The sequence below is a fragment of the Lissotriton vulgaris genome, chromosome 9 (genome assembly GCF_964263255.1).
Source record: "Lissotriton vulgaris chromosome 9, aLisVul1.2, whole genome shotgun sequence".
Classification (NCBI taxonomy): Eukaryota; Metazoa; Chordata; class Amphibia; order Caudata; family Salamandridae; genus Lissotriton; species Lissotriton vulgaris.
The window spans coordinates 256,269,822-256,289,486 of record NC_141697.1 but is presented as its reverse complement, the minus strand read 5'-3'; the positions used below and the strand labels follow the sequence as shown (position 1 = coordinate 256,289,486).

The 19,665-nt window shown below is 46.7% G+C and overlaps 1 protein-coding gene across 2 annotated transcripts in view; it reads right to left on the bottom strand.

The window, feature by feature from the left end:
• The window catches only part of LTBP2 (latent transforming growth factor beta binding protein 2), a 1,419,414-nt gene that overhangs the window by 184,913 nt on the left and 1,214,836 nt on the right, over positions 1-19,665 (bottom strand). For both annotated transcript variants that reach the window (XM_086937485.1, XM_086937488.1), the window contains 2 exons: positions 2,788-2,931; positions 1,154-1,348 (listed from right to left, as the gene is read on the bottom strand). In XM_086937485.1, coding sequence (XP_086793611.1) covers positions 1,154-1,348; positions 2,788-2,931 — 339 coding nt within the window. The remainder of the gene's footprint in view (positions 1-1,153; positions 1,349-2,787; positions 2,932-19,665) is intronic.

Sequence of the window (19,665 nt, the reverse complement as noted above, 5' to 3'; positions counted from 1 at the left end):
ACTGTTGGCATATACCTCTTTAAGTTAATTGCTCCGTTCTTCTATTTCACAGGTCTTCAAACTTTTTTTACTGTGCGCCCCACATACGTCAGAACCCCCTTCAAAACTTTATGGAAAGACTTGGGGGAGGGGCAGGGCAGGGGGCGAGGCATATGAAATCATTTCAGGGTTACCTTTTCAGTGCCAATCCAAATGGGGATAACTGTTCCAGGATTGGGTGCAATAGTCACCCAAAACAGGGAAAAAGGAAGAGGAAGGAATAACCAGAGTGGAGTCCTAGGTGTAAACCCTGGAGGATAGAGACAAGCACACGTCTTGTCTCTTGATGCCCTCACACACCCCGAAGGATGTCAGGCTTCATCATCAGGCGGTTGCTCCTCGTCAAGCTGGCGCTGCAATGACCTATGGGCCCCCCCAAGGGTCGCTTTTACGGAGATCTTTTTTTGGTATTGCTGTATGATGAGTGAGCGTGTGAGATAGAGGATTCTAGGATGATAAGTGAGTGAGTGTTAAAACTAGCTAAGGGATACCGAAGTGAGTTGAGTTAAATATAAGGGTTGCCTTGCCAGGTTAAAAAGACCCGTAGGTCATGTGTTACAGCTGGGGAATAATGTGCTGCAGTAACTTTAGGTCAACATGTTTCGCGCCATCCAAGTGGTCAAAACGATCCCTGATGCTTCTTCAGGACCAGTGAAGGAAAATTAGAAATTAAAAAGAGATGGTGAGTGGGTCAAGAACCCTACTCAGGGGGAGCAGACCACCCTTGTGTGCAACTACAAGGTGGCTCTAACTCTAGTGATTGGCCGCTCCTGTAGCAACCTAGTCTAGATTAATAAATTGCTCCATAGGCTAGCACGTGTAATCGCCAGCACCATAATAGGAGTTGCCGTTGGGTGCTTCACCTGTCAGCATCTACCCTTTAGACACGTCTGCATATATATGCATAGACGTGATTTATTAATCTAGACTAGGATGAGATCGGTGAGTCTATGATGCCTTTTCCAGTACAAATAAGGAATACCTCTGAGTGTTCTGTATGTGTGCATTTGTGATTGTATGCGTGGCTGTGTTTTTATTGTTTTCCTCTGAGTGTCTTTAGGGTGAATGAATACATTACAGGGATGCAACAGGACTAGTTTCTTTGAGTACATACCTGTGCCTGGGATGGGGCATGGGTGGGTCTCACAGTTGTCACCCCAGCCGGCGCCCTCAGTGCAGCAGCACTCTTCCTTGGTGGTGTTTCTTGCCAGGACGTTTTCACACATGTGCTGATGGATGATGTTGTAGTAACACTCTTTTCTGTCAGGGGTGGTTAAGTGTTCTAGGACCGGCATCGAACCAGCTCTCCCTAAGAGAAGGTAACATTGAAAAGAGATGCGGTTTAATTTAGGATACACATCCATGGGGCTGGGAAAGTGAGATTCGATTAGTGGGATGCCTAAATAACAGCTTCCCTGTGTTGAGGCCACAGTGCAGCATGAGAGAAGCAGGCTGGTGGAAATTAATGCAAAATATACTTACTACAGGTACAAACTGAGGGGAGTGATGGCTTTGTAATATAGAGGACAATTGCAGTCATTGCACCAGAACTCGAGAAGACACAATGAGAAATCACTGCATGAGAGAGCACAAGGGCATGCTGGCGGAGGTCCCCGCTTGGGACCACAAGTGGCTGGGGGGAGTCGCTGTTTGAGACAACAAGAGTGAAATCACTGCTTGAGACCAAAAGGACGCACTGTGGGAAGGCACTGAGATCACTACGGCGTGCTAAGGGAAGCAACGCGTGAGATCATGAGTGCACGCTGGAAGATGTCGCCTCATGAGATGTGGAGATCACAAGGACGGCCTGGGGGATGCCACTGCATAAAAATATGAGAATGCACATGGGAGATGTTACAGCATGACAAATGAAGAAGTTCTGTAAAGTCACTCCACAAGACAATGGTAAACTGAGAATATGAGGCCACATTAGGGAAAGTTACTACATGTTGATTTGCTTATTAATATAGGGCTTTCCATAGTGCAGATATAATCCAGAAGCGCTTTACAAGGATAATGCCATAGGGTAAATCTGTTTAACACAAAGTACATTCAGCACTGCAGGGGGACAGCTGAAGCAACTGCAGGAGCACCCTGGAAGCAGTTAATATAGGCCATTCAAATTGGAGGCATTGGTCACTGAGAATACAGTGGTGCAATGTAAGCAGTGACACACTGTTCCCAGCCACTTCAGAGATACTATGGTCTGAGTCACTGCATGGACAAAAGCAACTGCAGTCACATACTTGAAGTAGTGACTAGAGGGACACATTGATTTCAAGGAATTTAGGAAGACTTTTAGCAGTAAGAGCTAGGAGTGGGAGTCATAGTTTGCAGAGGCTATATTGACACAATGGAAGCACTGGCTACCTGACGAACTAGCGACTATACAGGAGGCATACTGGTCGCAGTGACTTCAGAGACACACTGGTCGCACTCTTAGTGAGTGCAACAACGCTGGAAACAGTGACTCCAATGATTCATTAGAAGTAGCTACAGCAGGGTGCAATGGTTTTAGGAGTTTGATAGATCTGCGAAGTTAAGAATGGCCGAATGGGACTTTCCCAGAAGGTGAGGAAGTCTTCCAGTTTTTAGTTGAAACTGGCAACATTGCACCAGTTCTATGCTGAAACACTGTGTAATCCTAAACACACCAACTGCCTTTCAGGGCATATCTGCTCAGCCATCAGGGGATCTCAACCATAAAATCCTTTATATGTCATGACAACGTGGCCCTGGGCTCCTCACCATTGCCCTCTCGCCGCTGGCAACGCCCAGACTCTGGGTGAAATTCCTCATAGTCATTGATGCACAGACACAGGAAAGATCCCTCCACGTTCTCACATAGTGCTGTGCCACATACTGCCACCATCAGCTCACACTCGTTCATATCTGGAACACAAGGAAGAGTGTTAGAGGTGTGCACTAGTTATTTTTGTGTTTATTTCGTTTTACATTGCGACCACCTTATTACCTCGTTGTCACTCCAGAACACTCCATTAAAAATAACATTGGATTAAGAGGTGCTGATGGGTACAAATAGTCAAAAATGTCGTGCAAATATGTTTTGACCGAAATGAAGTTACCTGCACTACCAAGGCTGTGCAAATCCTAGATGAAAATAAATGGGTGGCTACAGTCTGGAAAAAGGGTAAATAGCCTTCCCCGTGTCATCAGTAAAGGCCGACCCCATTCATTTTTTCTTACTAATTGTTACATACTTATTTGCATGATGACATTTTCAGTTTTGCATGCTGAAAATGAGTAAAGTGTGTTAAAAAGAACAGGATCATGAAGCTTCTATGTTTTATCAAACTGTTTTGCTATTGAAAAATGTGCGAAAGTACCATCTTTCTTGCATGGTATGCCCGCACTTTTTGCTGAATTGCTGATGTGCTTTGACTGAGTGTGCCCTGGACTCCTGCTAATCAGATGCCCAAGGCCTGTGTTCCTTCCCTACAACTGTGTTGAAACTAAAACCCAATTGGCATCTCTGGCCACCTAGGTACCCAGGGCATTGTGACCAGAGAAGACCCCTAAGGGCTGCAGCACTTATTGTGCCACTCTTAGGGGCCCTGCACCCTGACACACACACACTGCCTTTGCAGGCTGAGTGTCCTGGTGCAGAATTAAACAAAGTCGACATGGCACACATCTCTGTGTGCCATGCCCACAACCCCACTGCCCTCGCATACATCAATCACCCCTCTAGCTGGGTGCCCTATGCCAGTGGTGTGGGCACAGGTGCATGAGTCCTGTGCCCCTACAGTACCCAAGGCCATTCCTGGGCACTGTACGTGCAGTGATGCCATTAAGAGTATATGGTGCTGGGAGGTTGTCATTACGAATTCCACAGCACCATAATGGCTACACTGCAGACTGACAAGTTTGATATCAAACTTCTGAGCACATTAAACCCGCACTGATGACAGTGTGGGATTTCATGTAAAATGCACGTCAGAAGGCATCTTAGAGATGCCCCCTGAAACCTAACCTCCAATCCACATCTTGTCTGAGAGGCTGCCTAGGCTGCCACACAGCAGACATGTTGCTGGACCCCTGGGTGGAGAGCCCCTGCTCTCCTGGGCCTGCAACAATGCACATCCTGGGCGAGGTGCTAGGTCTCCTCCCCCAGGATGGGCAGGGGGAAGCTTCAAAGCCTTTGTGAGCTTCTCCAGGCCACTTGCTGCACTCAGCAACTGGCCCCCACCAGTTCTGATCCCCACTCTGGCGGGAAACCCTATGTCAGGAAAGGGGGTGTGCAAGCCTGTGCCAACCCCACCCCTCAGGTGGGAGAGGTGAAGTGAAGCACGACCCTGGGCTACCGCAATCTTGTGGATGGGAAGCCCTACCCACTCAGAGCTAGGCTCCTGCCCCCTCGCACAGGAGAGGAGCAGGATAGGGGGTGTACCCAACCCAGGACAGGGACCCATTGGTCCCTGCCCTCACCCTACCTGTAACACCCCTAAATTTGGTATTTAGGGGTACCCTGAACCTTCCTTTGACGGATTCCAATTTTGAAACAAGAAAGAAGACCAAGAAGAAGAAGACCAGCCGTGCAGCTGCTAACAAGAGGATGACACCAACTGACTTGGCCCCAGCCCTACCTGCCTGTTGATCCTTGAACCTGCTCCTGCTAAATCCTGAGTCTCCTGCGGACAGAAACCTCGAGAAAACCAGAGGACCTGCCTGCCTTGACCCTCTTAGAGACAGGGACTCCCAGGAGCAGTGGCTCTGCTCAAACAGCAATACCCCTGGTGCCAGCCAGGATCCGCAAATCCGGCCCACTCTGCACCTGCCAAGCTTGGCCTGTGCCCGAGTGGACAAAGACCCTGAGGACGTCCCCCGGTGATTCTGACCTGGAATCCATTGCCCAAGGTCCCTCCTCGACGACCCAGACGACGCCTGCAGACCCAGAACCAGGAACCACTCCAAATGCAACCAGCAGAGGGTAAGATTTCCCGACGTCCAAAGACACCCCTGCACCCTGCGCTCCCTGGCCTCCTGTGCCTGACTCCAGGGTGCCTACCTCTCCTCAAAGATCCCAACTTACCCTTCGAAGTGTTGGTCGCTCCTGTAGGATCTCCGTCCCCGAGCCTGCAGCCATTGTTCCCTTTTCAAGATCTCCATTAATTAACATTGAGCGCCCGACGGCTCAAAAGCACCCTGCACCCAGCCGCGAGTGCCCCTGGCAGTGCAACCTTTGCCCTATTCTACTTCCCATTTGCCCTGAGCAAGTGACCAAGAGCCCAGCTCCCATAGCCGCGTAGCTTGCTAGCCAGCAGCCACCAACCACAGGCCCCCTGACTCTCCTTGGATATCATTGGGCCTAACTACCTCTGCACCCGGCTGCCTCTGTGCTGCTGAGGGTGTACGAACTGTACCTATCTGACCCTTGGAGACCCCTGATTCTACGCCCAGAAAATTAACTCTGCCAGTTGAGTACTTGCCTAAAAACCGATAACTCACTTTTCTTCCATAGGCTAACATTGACTGGTTTCACTCAGAAATTCTTCTAAGTGTGGAGTTTTGGAACTTTAAAATATTCACCTAAAATCAGCCGAGCAACGAATTCCGATTTACTCACCTCTGGAGTGACCTCAGTGCTGCATCTTTTAGCCCAGCATATTTGCAGTTTGCAAAAATCGACACTTAGAAGAAATTTCACAGAAAAACAGCCAATGGTTTCCTATGGAAGAAAATGCAGGTAACGGGTAAGTACAGTTAAGATTACTTTTGCGGTTCAGTACTGGACTAAAAGGTACAGTACTGGCTTCTCTCCTGATCACAGGTGAGTATTTTGGAATTCGTTATTCGGCTGATTTTAGATATAAAGTTTCCAAACTCCACACTTAAAAGAATTTTCTCTGAAAACCAGTCAATGTTAGCCTATGGAAGGAAAGTGAGTAATCGGCTTTCAGGTAAGTACTCGACTGGTGGGGTTAAGGTTCTGGGCACGGGTCTCCCAGGGTCAGAAAGGTACAGTTGTTACACCCTCAGCGGCACAGGGGCAGCCGGGTGCAGCAGTTGTTACACCCTCAGTGGCACAGGGGCAGCCGGGTGCAGAGAGAATAGGCCCAATGCAATCCAATCGAGGGTAGGGGGCCTTTGGTTGGTGGCTGCAAGCACGCAGGCCACACGGTTGTGGGAGCTGAGCTCCTGGTCACTTACTCAGGGCAAGTGGGGAAGTAGAGTAGGGTAGTAGTTGCACTTCCAGTAGCACTCAGGCAGCTGGGTGCAGGGTGCTTTTGAGCCATCGGGCGCTCAATGTTATCCAATGGGGAAGTTAAAAAGTGAACAAAGGCTGCAGGCTCGGGGACAGAGATTTTTCAGGTGCGACCACCACTTCGAGTGGCAAGTTGGGATCTTGGAGAAGAGGTAGGTATCCCCAAGGAGGGCACAGGGGACTGTGGGGTTCCGGGTGCAGGGGTGTCTTTAGGCGTTGGGAAATTTTACCCTCAGCTGGTCGCGGTTGGAGGGGTCCCTGGTTCTGAGGCTGCAGGCATCGTCTGGGTCATCGAGGAGGGCCTTTGGGCACTGGACTTCAGATCCCAGTCGCCGGGGGGATGTCCTCGTTGTCTTGGATCACTCAGGCACAGGCTGGGCTTGGCGGGTGCAGAGTGGGCTGAATTTGCGGTTCCTGGCTGGCAGGTTAAGTGTGGCAGAAGACTTCATTCATCTTGAAAATACCCAAAATGGGTATAGTTAGCCCTGGGAAACTTTGCCCATTTTGGTTAGGTCGTATGAAGGTGTCAATACTATTCATCAGCTATTGCAAGGCGTGAATGTGGCACCTCCAGGCACGCACTTCAGAACTTCCTGAACCTAATGAAGATCAGAAGAGGACTGAACTTGCTGTCTGCAACCTGAGATGAGCCTGGAGTACTAGACCTACTCTCTCACTTGTACCCAGGACAAAGAGGTGGACTCCAAGGATCATAAGGCTAAACTCCTGTTAAAGCTGCAAGGATGCAACAAGCTGTAAGAGGCCCTTTCCTGCAACTACCCAGCTGATCAGTGATAAATGGACCTGGACTGGACGATCATGTTGGCCTCGGCCCACCATCGTGTGTCTCTAAGTGCCTCTTCAGAGGTCCTGGGGAGCTTTAGAAATGTAGTCTTGGGCTTAAAGGACTAAAATCAGTAGGAAAACTCATTGACCAAGAAAACCTGGTCAAATTGCGCCTAGTCCTATTCTACAGAGAGTATTAACTATTATTGGGACTTTGTGCTTCATGGTGCTATGTCTACGTAACATTTTTTAAATTAATATCGATTACGTCTCTATTTGGATTTTTGCCATTTTGATGTCATGTTTATTAAAATGTACTAAAGTTTTCTAATTCATGTTGGCATTTTTATTTCTTTGCATTTTGACATTATTACTAGTGTATTTTACAATTACTGTAAATGCTTTGCACATTCCCTCTAAGGTAAGCCTGTCTGGTCTGTGCTATATCTATCAGGGGGCTGAGTTTGGATGAATGTAGTGATTTTAAGGGTTCACCGTGACTAGGATTGTGATTATTATTTGAGGTAGATACCTACTCTCTGCAACTAATAACCCAATTACTTACATGGGCCTACAGAAAAAGAAAAGTTGCTATAACACCACTTCTCTGTCATGGGTATTTTAATAGAATATCTCCATCCATGTGCAGGACCTCAGAGTACTTTTTAAATGGAGAGAAAAAAATCTCTCCTATCAGAGCAAAAATAACCTAGAGCTCTGTAAAGGCGCCATTATCTTTAAATGTTTCATATATTAATACAAACACATGAAACAAATATCAAACAATGCATCAAAAAATAAAAAGTTTGTTTAATATACACATATTGGCAGTGACTACTAAATCTGTCTTTACAAACAATAGGAAATTACTTTCTTAAACTTGAAGTCTCACACAGAACACAAACGTCAGCAGCATAACTTTAAACAGCCTTTTAGAGAGTGGGTAGCAGATGGTAATGCAGAGCATGATCTAGGGGGCAATAGTTCTCTTCTGCACAACCTGCCTTTTTTCATGCCAGAGAAGAAAACAAATTACTTACCTGTAAATTTAATTCTCCAGTATTGGAAACTTTCATAGATTCACATGCTTGAATCATTCCCCGTCGTCGAGATGGGAGTCCCCGGTATACATAAAAAATAGCAATACAGACCATTACAAATAGAAACTAGGCCTAGGCCCATTCTAGTTTTGTAACATATTCACCTCTTTTTGTAAAAGAGACCAAACAAAATCAACAACCAATCAGATCAGCCTCACCCTATAGAACCCTCCTGAGAGAACCTCAGACCATCAGCTTTCTTAGTCGTAGTGCCACAATACTGGAGAACTAATGTTACAGGTAAGTAACTTGTTTTCGTACTCCAGTATTGGAACTTTCATAGATTCCCATGCTTGAATCAGAGTAGCTAGCATGAGTCAAGAGCACATTCCTTTGTCTGTATTACTTACAACAGAGATCAATAATGCATCAATAAGATTAAAGAAAGAAAAATAAATAGCATATTTTGCAGTTTAGACATTATTCTGTTGTTTTTTTAAACAGTGAAATAAAAGATATAACCAAAATTCAAATGCAAATCAAATACCCATGTATGCATACAGAAATAACAATAAGCAATCCATTGCATCAAAGAATGTGCGAACAAGGTATGAAAGAAAAGGAAGGAGGGATAAGAGGGAAAGCTCACCACTTATTGAAAGAGGTTCCTCAGGACTGTTTAGCCTACTGCAGTGTCGCTGCGCAATGAAAACTCCAAGCAGTAATGTCTTGTGATGGTATGGGTACTCTTCCAGGTCGCTGCTCTGCAGATGTCCCGGATAGGTAACCCAGCAAAGAGGGCCGTAGAAGAAGAGATCTCCATTGTGGAGTGAGCACGGACTTTCCCTTCAAGGGGCTTACCAGCTACTTGATGACAATATTGGATAGAGCTGGAAATCCACCACGCAATCCCCTGTTTGGGAAGGGGAAATCCTTTACAAGGGGCGCTGTAAGCGACAAAGAGCTGAGGTGACTTTGTAAAATCCTTAGTTCTCTGAAGATAGAATTTCAGGCAACGCTGAATGACCAATGAATGAACCTTTAAGTGGACCCTGAATTGAAAGTGGCTCTTGGCTACTGTGAAGTGAAGAAATTTTCTGTGGGATTATGTATGGGAACATGAAAATATGTGTCCTCTAGGTCCACAGTGGCCATAAAATCTCCTGAATTTAAAAGTCGAAGTATGTCCTGCAAGGAGACTATTCGAAACAACTGTTTGATGAGATAGGTTTTGAGCTCCCTCAGATGTAGAATAGAGCACCACTTTTCTACAGTCTTTCAAACTAGAAAGAACCAGGAGTAGAAACCCTCTCCTCTTTGTGAGATAGGGACCAGCTCTATTGCCCTTTTCTGGAGCACCTGTTGGACCTCTAAAGCGCAGGAGACAAAGATGTTTTGTTACGTTGACGTGTTGGGGCTTGGTTGGAGGAGAATGGACAAACTCCAGCGTGTGGTCGAATTGGATTATATTGAGAACCCAACGATCTGATGTTATTCATTGCCATTCTTGTCAGTAATGTGAGATCTTGCCCCCCACAGGTGTTAAATGAGGGGGAGGAACAGTAGACAGAGCCAGCAGGCCGCTATTGACTCCTAGAGGACTCCTTCCCCTGGCGTCCCGCTCTTCCTCTGTATGTCGATCTTGAATATGACGAGGACTGACCCTGCCGCTGGTTTTACTGCGGGTGGTAAGATTGCAAGGCAGGAGTATACAAGGAGTACCGATATTGTTGGTAACCTCCTCTGTATGAGGGAAGACCTCTGCCCTTTGCACCACGAAAAGGGACCTTGCGGTATTGGAGCGTCCCTAATGATCTCGCTGTGTCCGTATCTTTCTTAATGTCCTGAAGTGCCTCTCCATCAAAAGGAAGGTCCAAAATCTTGTTCTGAACATCAGGTCTAAACGAGGTCGCTCTAAGCCATCCCTGGAGACGAAGGACAGCCGCTCCGGCCAGGGAACGGAAAGCAGTTGTTGCAATGTCCATTGCACAATCAATCACCTCCGAGGAGGTCCTCTCTCCTTCCTGGAGAATCTTCAGGCAGCTGGTCTAGGTAGGTAGAGAGGTCGCACCACATTTGGCGGTCGTAGCGCCCCAAGATTGCTAAAGCATTATCCACTTTGACGAGTAGGCTTGACATTGACAAAAACCTTTTGCCAGTATTGTCCAAGCGTCTGCCTTCTTTATGTGGAGGTGTTGTTAGAGGAGCCTCTAGATTTTTAAACTTCCTCTGTGCTGCCTGAGATATCACTGAGTCATGTTTCGGCTGACTCACCAGGCAAGCCGGGCTATCCTTTAGGGCTTTATACTTTTTCTCTAAACGAGGAAGCACCGGGACCACTGTAGCTGGGGTCATCATAACTTTGAGCTCCTCTTCCCAAACATGACCAACAATAAGAATTGATCTCACAGACTTCTCAAAGGGCTCTTTGAAATTGTATAAGAAGCACTCAGACTGTACCAATGGCATAGGAAGCTCGAGTCTTTTAGCTGCCCTCTCCAACAAATTATGGAAACCACCTATGTCCCCAGGTGGAGAATCCACTGGCACCAGTGAAGGTGAAGCAGGAGTAGGGATAATATAACGATCCCATTCCCTGTCTGCATCTGGGAGAACTGCATTAACCTTGTCATCCGAAATATAATCCTGGATAAGTGGAGTCATTGGTGGTGGATCCACAATCAATTGCAGTGGTGGTTGTGGTAGCCGAAGGATGGAAGGCCCTGCAGGTGGACCAGCTGGAGCTGAAATCTGTTCTTAAGCCAGAGAAGGAGTTGTAAATCTCTTTTTATAGTCTGAGAGCAAGAGCTGTAAGTCCGAAATCAAGGAGGATGGCATACAAACCATCGCCTCTGTGTTAGTCCTGGGGAGGATCATATTCCTGCTCTTCCCCATATTCCTCTTCCAAATCCAGGTCTTGGCACTTATCGTGCAGTACAGAAGGGCTATGTGCGTACCCATATGGACCTTCATTCTCCAAATCCTCCTCTTCTAAGAGGTGAGTAGGCAGCAGAGGTGTCATTTTGCTGGGAGAAGTGAGCTCAGGAGTAATGCGACGTTTCCCGATGACTACCTCAGAATCTTTCCCCGCCAGTGAGGTCGTCGACGATGTAGTTGTTGTCATCGTCGGTACCGTCACCGATACTGTTGTCATCACTGTTGACGCCGTCACCGTCGTTTTCGTTGTAGTAACCATCATCACCACGGCCGTGGTCATTCTCGTCGTCATCGAAGACGTTGACAACACCGTCAACGACAACTTCGCCATCACTGTTGACCCCGCATCCGTCGTCATTGGCGTCGACGATGAATGCTGCACCGTGGACGATGAAGGTAAAGAAACTCTTGTTGATGATACAGTCACCAGAGTAAGAAAAGACTGAGGAGACTGTACCTTTTCGCTGCACGTCAACGAAGACGATGATAGTTTCTTTGCCCATGGTGTCATCGAAAGAGTCGTCGACAGTGGAATTTTCTTAGCATGTTTTCCCTCAAAAGGTACAGAGGAGGGCTTTTTGAAGTCCTTTTTTCTGTCAGGAGGAGAAGATGGAGGAACAGATCTCGACTTCCTCACTATAGACACTCCTGTAGAAAGTTCTTCCCTCTCCTTTGCACGTCGGTGAGGAGATTTGCTTGGACTTTGCCTGTCAGACCAATGAGAGGTCTTTTTAGAGGCTTTTCCAGGACGGTCTTCAAAAGAAGAGGGGTCAGAAGGCGACCTTTTTAGAGATCTCCTGGAATACAAAGATGATGAGGCCTCATCACTATCTCACTGGATACTGGATCCGTCCTGGACTTCAGCTTTTGGAGCCAGGTCAGGAGACGCCCCTCACGGTCTCTCAATGTTTTGGTGGAAAAAGTATGGCACCCCTTGCAATCTTTAGCCTTGTGGTCTGGATAGAGGCAATAGATACAGTCCTTGTGAGGGTCATCAACCTAAAGCCTTTTTAGAGCAGGTGGAACAAGCTCTAAACAGGCCTTTTTTCTCTTTTTTAGTCATGTTGACAAGAAGCTGGAGAATCTATAGAAGGAGCTGCTGAAAAAATTTGTTGAAAAAACTCTAGTAGTAACTGTAATAAGGTCTCAGTGGAGACTACCTAGCAGAGCGTGCAGTAGAAAATCTGATGGTCGAGGTTCTCTCAGGAGGGTTCTAGAGGGTGAGGCTGATCTGATTGGTTGTTGATTTTGTTTGATCTCTTTTACAAAAAGAGGTGGATATGTTACAAAACTAGAATGGGCCTAGGCCTAGTTTCTATTTGTAATGGTTTGTATGGCAATTTTTTATATATACCCGGGACTCCCATCTCGACGACCGGGAATGATTCAAGCATGGGAATCTATGAAAGTTCCAATACTGGAGTAACCCCAGAAAGCACTGATCATCCACCCTGTGGTCCTTAGTAAGGTTGATGTAAAAGCTCAGTGCTCTTATAAGTAGCCCTGGGTGGAGCAAGCGGAGTTGCTCTACGCGGAGCTCCACAGAGTTGGGCAAAAACTCAGTGGAGGTCCGCTCTGCTCCGTGCCTCCACCCCCTCAAATAAATATTTATAAAAGTAAACTTAAAGTAAATAAAACCAATTTACCTTTATCGCTGCGTCTCCGGGCTACCCTCCTCCTACTTGCCGTGGTCCTACAGGGGGGTGGAGGCAGGTGGGTCCAGAGCTGAACTCCGCTCCGCTTCGGAGTCGGATGTTTTGCATGAACTTCACGTTCTCCGCGGAATGCAGAGTATGCAAAAATCTGAAAGTTCTGCCAGTTGAGCGGAATTCCTGCCTAGGGTTACTTATGAGGTCCAAGTGATGGAGTTTTGCCTACTGCTCCAAGGGGTGAGGCGAAGCATATAACACCTGAAGGGTGATGGCCAATGTGAAGCAGTGTCACAACTGTAGGCAAGAAAGATGCCCGTGTCTGTAAAACCAGATTGTCTGGGAAGAAGGTGGTGTAGGAAGCTGGCTCTGTATATACTATACCCAAGTTAGTTATAGTGTGCACAGAGTCCAGGAATTCCGAGAGGTATAGCAGAGACTAAATTAGGTAAGTACTAACAGCTCTCTTTGTAGTAGTGTGGGCGAGCAGTTAGGCTTATCTTGAGGGTGTGTTAAGCATTAATTGTATTCACTCAATCAAGACTTATATACACACTCAGAGAATGAATCCAGACCAACTGGGTAAGTATAAAAAAGGTATACTTGTATTTTATTTCTAGAATCAAGTAGGACTTGGTACAGGCAGGTAAAATATACTTGGAATGCAGGATTTCACAATGTAATGCAGGTATGATTGAATTTTACAATAGTTACAAGTTTGTATCACTTAAAAAGCAGTTTGAATGACACAGTAATTACTTTAGGAATACTTTTTAGTCACTTTTGGATTACTTAGAGTACTGAGGGTGGTATGCCTAGAGACCACACCTTAGGATCTCACAACACAAGGTAAGTAAGACTTTTTATACTTTGTAGTTTAGTTCTCTTTTCTCCATACAAACATCAGTTCAATACAGAACATTTTACACCCAAAATCTCTTAATATGGGTTACTATGGGAGAAAGAGTGTTAGAGGTTTCCCAGGTAAGTACACGACTTACGAGTGGGAGTTTTGGGGGTTAGGACCAAGGTACCCCAAGGTCCAGATGGGCACTCGAGTTGCATCACCAGCGGCACTGGGGCGGCCGGGTGCAGAGTGCAGGGGCCCAATGATAGTCAAGGGGGCTAAGGGGGCCTTCGGTTAGGGACTGCTTATGAGCAGGCCAGTTGGGTGTGGGAGCAAAGCTAGTGGGGTTAAGGTCAGCACTGCCGGGGCCAATGATCAGCACAGGAGCTGCAGCACCAGCAGAACTAGGGCAGCAGGGTGCAAAACAGACGTAGGGGATCCTGTGCTTTTCAATGGGGACTTTCGGTTCTGTGAAGTTGCTGCAGGCTCGGGCAGGAAGACTTCCTGAAGGCGACCACCGACGGGAGACAGAGTCTGTAAGAAGTTGCAGGGCAGGTCCTCCGGGCTCTGGGGGTTGTAGGCTACTGGATTTGCTGGGGTTCTTGCTGTAGGCAGGTCGTAGATGGGACAGGATGGTAGGGCTGGGGCCAAAGTAGTTGGTGTCCTCTTCTTTTTCCTGGGTCAGCACGGCTCTTTGGTCCTTCTTCTTTCTTCCTTGAATCTGAGGCAGCAAGGTTCAGGGTAGTCCCTAAGTACCAGGGTTTTTAAGGGGTGTGCAGATCGGGACCAATGGGTCCCTTCCTTGGGGTGGGTACACCCCCTATTATGCTACTCTCCAGTGGGAGGGGGCATCAGCCTCTCCCTAATTGGCTGAGTCCCCTCATCTTCAAGATGGAGGGGACTGAGATGTGTGCTTCACCTAGCCTCCCCCACCTGAGGGATGAGGTTGGCAAGGATGGGCACACCTCTCTTCCTCGCTTGGTTTCCCGCTTATTCTCCCACCCAAAGTGGGGGGCAGAACCGATAGGAGCAAGTTTCCGGGTTCAGCAAAAGGCAGGGACAGCTTCCAAAGGCAGCAGGTCTTTGAAGCTTCCCCTTCATTGACCCAGCACATCCTGAGCGAGGAAGCATGACACCTCTGCCCAGGAAGGGGCTTTTTCTCTGGACCCAGAGAGCGTAGACTCTCTATCGAGGGGTCTAGAAATCTGTCTGATAGTGGCAAATGGCAGGGCAGCCATTCAGGGACCACAACAGGACTGGTCATTTTTCAGGGGGCATCTCTAAGATGCCCTCTGACTGCATTTTACATTAAACCCCACACCGGCATCATTGTGGGTTTAATGTGTGAGACGTTTGCTACCAAACTTCCCAGGTATTAGTAAAGCCATTATGGAGCTGTGGAGTTGATAATGACCATATACTCTTTATGGCTTTACTACACTTACAATGTCTAAGAATAGCCTTAGACACTGTAGGGGTACAGGGCTCACGTCAACGTGCCCTCACACGAGGACTAGTGCACCCTGGTAGAGGGGTGACTTACCAAGGCCTCAGGCAGTGGTTTGTAGGCACGGCACACAGGAATGTGTGCCATGTTGACTCTTCACTTTTATCTGCATCAAAACATGCAGCCTGCAATGGCAGTGTGTGGGTGTTAAGGTACAGGGCCTCTAAAGGTGGCACAATAAGTGCTGCTGCCCTTAGAGGCCTTCTCCGGTCACAGTGCCCTTGGTACCAATGTCACCTTATACAAGTGGCTTACCTGTGGCCAGAGATGTGTCAATTGTGGGTACAAAGGTACAGTTTTGGGAAAGAACACAAGCCCTGGGAACCTGATTGGCAGGGACCCAGGACACATCAAGTCTTGTTGCATTAGAGGTCAGGCAAAAAGTGGTGGTCTAGCCATGCAAAAAAGGAGCACTTTCCTTCAGGTGGAGAACAGCATTTTGACACAAAGAGCTTGAAGCTCACTCACGTGACGCATTGATGCTATGGCAACTCGGAACACTATCTTGAGGAGAAGGAGCCACAAGGAAAAGCTGTGAGAAATCTCAGAAGGAGTGTAGATCAGAAATGTGAAGACAAAATTAAGGTCCCACTGTGACATGACAAATGGAGAGGGAGAAAACACGTTGTAAACCTTTCAAAAAGAGCATAACAACTCAAACAATTAGGGCTTATTGTCAACCACAAAAAAGACCAAACAAGCCGAAGGTATGCTCTAACTGCACCCAGAGCAAGCTCTTGCTAGGCTTGGGACACAACAAACAACAACATGTCAGATACATTTGCCTGGAGGGGTTTATTTGCTGAGTAGTGCATCAAACCACAAATTTGTCCCAACAGGCCAATTGAGTTTTTGTCGAGGGACGACTGGCTGACAAGATAATATCAACCACCTCCGGGAGAAAGGTCGAAGGTTTTCAGCTGTCACTGCTCAATCTCCAAGCATGAAGATGGAGATTGCAAAGGCCCTGTTGCAGAACACTACCCTCCTGCAGCAACAGGAAGGGCAGCCTGATTGGAGAAAAGATGCTTATGCCCTGGAGTTCTGACTACCAAACTCTCCGTGCACACTCCAGGGCCACTCGGAAAACTTTTGCCCAGGTGGACCTGATCTTCTTGAGAACTCGGGCCAGGAGTGGTATCAGTGTGAACGAATACAGGAGCCCAGCGGTCCACTTGAGGCGGAACGCTGCTTCCAGAAAGAGATGCCTTAGAAACTCCAACATGTAGAAGTGCAGAGATGTGTGCTCTCAGTGATGGTGAACAGATAGAGCCATGGTTCTCTTCTTTCCCGGAAGAGACCTCGCACTACTTCTGGAAGATACTGCCACTCCGCTTGGACCCGATGGTCGAACTTGTCCATTCTGGTGTGCAATGATCCTGCTAAGTTATTTACCACGAGGAAGATTCCTAGGTGATCCAGTCATTTCCAGAGGTGCAATGACCCTTGGCACAGGATCTGTGTCTCCTCCTCGCCCTGTCTGTAGAAGTACCTGAAGACGTTGGTTTTCTCCATAAGCACCTGTCCCAGCCTCCCCTCGTTGGATGGAAGAAAGGCTTTTAATACTAAGTAGATGGTCCTCAGCTCCAAAGGGTAGATTTGGTGTCGGGACTTCCCCAGACAACAGAGGCCTCTGTTCTTCACTTCTTCCAGATGGCCACCTCAATACAGAAGCGATTTATTGGAGGGGAAGGGAGAAGGTTTTGCTGCTGACCTAATTGTGGTCCAACAACCACCACTGCAGATTCGTTGCAGTCTCCCCAGAAATCTGAAATGGTTGGAGAGGACCCCTTGATGTTGGACCCAGTGAGACTTTAGATCCCATAGCAGAGCCTGCATATTCCACCTAGTTTGCTTGGCCAGCAAGATGCATGAGGCCATCAGCCTCAGAGTCGACCTAATTGAACTCCAGGACCGAGGCAGAAAGATCTGGATCATAGCCTGAATGTCATGGACTCTCTTTCCTGGAGAAAATGCACGAAAGCGAACAATGTCCAGAATGGATTTGATGAAGGGGAGTGTTTGAGTAGGAATCAGGTGTGACTTTGGCACATTGATAGTGAACCCCTAAGATGACAGACGTTTTCCGTAGCTCTGAATTGGTTGACGACTGCCTGGGTGAGCCCAAGTCCAACAGCCAGTCGTCGTGGTAGGGGAAGACTGGTAACTTTGGCCTCCAAAGATATGCTGCATCCACCGCATCACTTTAAGACTAATTATAGCTTTAACGACTAATCGCCTGTGTGACTGTTGGAATATAGCCAGGCGTATCCCTTCCCCCGTGTGAAGAGATAACCCTATTCACTAGAACAAAAAGAAATGTGTTCCTGAAATGTGTAACGTAACTGATTCTATGTAAAGTGCCTTGATAACATGTAACGGAACTAGTGCTATGTAAAGCGCTTTGATAACCTAATCGGTTCAAGTTCCTGAAATGTGTAACGTAACTGATTCTATGTAAAGTGCTGTGATAACATGTAACGGAACTGGTGCTATGTAAAGCGCTCTGATAACCTAATCGGTTCAAGTTCGCGCTATAGAAAACTCTAAAAATAAAATAAATAAATAAAATAAAGGTGAGCACAGCTACCTGAAAATCCTGTCTTACCATGAACTACAGGTAGCGCTGCTTGGTCTGCAGGATTTTCAGTGCACGGCCGAGCGAGCAGGACCAACCCTAATTCTCTTTAAATCCCCTTTTTTCAGAGATGTAAACAAGCCAGCATCGAGATTTATTTTCTGACACCGGCACACTAGCCGAAGGGTTGAGAATACTGAAGGTAATCTTCGATCCATGCACTCCGTTTTAGGTGAGCAAAACCCACTCCAATGTAGTACTTATTCAAATCTCGCTCTGTTGCAGTCCAAACCCCTTGGCATAGACGATCCTTCATCTAAACAGGAGCAACTTTGGGCAAAACAATATAAGGTATGCCGCATTCAGATGCGCTCATTGTTATTAGCACAATTGGCTAGAGGACCCCGTTTGCTAAACAAAATCCCCTTTTTCTTTTCACAAACAGTTCCCATGGACTAGAATCACACCGCCCTGATGAGAATCCTGCAAATAATGTAACAGGATTCGAAACGCGTCGGCACTTTTTCTGACATTAAGGGTCAACGTTACTGATGCAAAAATGGGCAATTTTCCTGAACAATAACGATTGAATCTGTTTCAGGAGTTGGGAGTTGATTTTTGAAAAAAACTTTCTCTCTCTCTCCCCACGATTGTGATCTTTTTATTGTGAAATGTTTATTTTGCTCACTATGTTCATGACTTATTTGTCCATATCACGATCATGCACTTATGACTAAAAGTTTTTCTTTAAACTTTCATTATTAATTTTTTTTGCACTGTATATATGCACAAATTGTTTTTCGAACTGTATGTGGCCAGATATGAAGTTGATGGCGATCTTATGTCTGTTGATGTAGAATGAAGACAATTTTTTGTAAACTGAGTAACGATTCAAGGACATAAATCATTGTCAGGGTAAACTAATAAAGTGTTGTTTATCCGTAACCAATCAGTGTTTAATTCAAAATTTGGAGGCATAGGCAAAAATTCCTTTTTTCACATTATTGTGGCCCTGCCTACCCTCTCTCCCATTGGGCCCAGCCACCCTTGTATGTTTGGTCTGCAGGATGGGCATATGGAAATAGATGCCTGGCAAGACCACAAGTTGTGGGATCGGCTCTGAAGCTGACAACTTTTAGAGCAATAAAGCGGCACATGGTTGAGTCCCGCTTAGATTTCTTGTGTTTTTTCTTCAACTTACCTGAAGACTTTGATCAAGATTAACTCCGACCTCTGCAATGCCTCTTGCAACTTCTAGACCTCGAACGGAACAAGGACAGAACTTTCGGCAGGGACTGGTTTGTGGAGTCTTCCAGTGCTTGGTGATGTAGAGTTTTGCCTTGCAGTCTCAGTATGGCCTTCTGGTCCATTGACGAACAGTTACTGCAGTTCTGAGTCATGGCTCAACCCCAGGCCGCAAATGGAAATCTGATAAGGATCTGTCATAGACATTTGCAAGCGACAGTCCTTACCTGTCATTTTTGGAGGTGACATGTCCCTTGCTCACTATAAAGCAATGTTTTGATCAAGGTAAGAAGACAAGAAGTAGCTCCAGATCTGCATCAGATAGTGGAAAAAGGAAGGAACTGAAGTCACCGCGTGGGTTCTATCAGAAAATGTGGTACTAAGGAGGCATTCCAACCCAAAGTTGTTTCACCTTTTCACACTGGATACTCTATCAGTCTGCCAGCATGCTTTGCCCCACCTTATCCATCCAAGAAGGGAGAAAGACTCCATCATGTTTACCTAAAGATACCCTTAAGCCTCTATATTTATTGCACTAAGAGCCATTGGGTGGATGACTAATTCTTTCGGGGTTTCTCTGGGCCAAAGAAGAGGAAAAGTGGTGCAAAAATTAACCACCTCTAGGTGGTCTGTGCTTTACATAAAGATGTGCTACGGATTAGCCAAGACACACCCTCTGGAAGGCCTGTAGGCTCATTCCAGCAGGGCAAAAGCTGCTACCATTGTGCTGGCTTGTGGAATGCTTGTTCTTGGAAATCTGCCAAGCTGCTACGTGGGCGTAAATTCACATGTTCATGACAAACTACAGTTT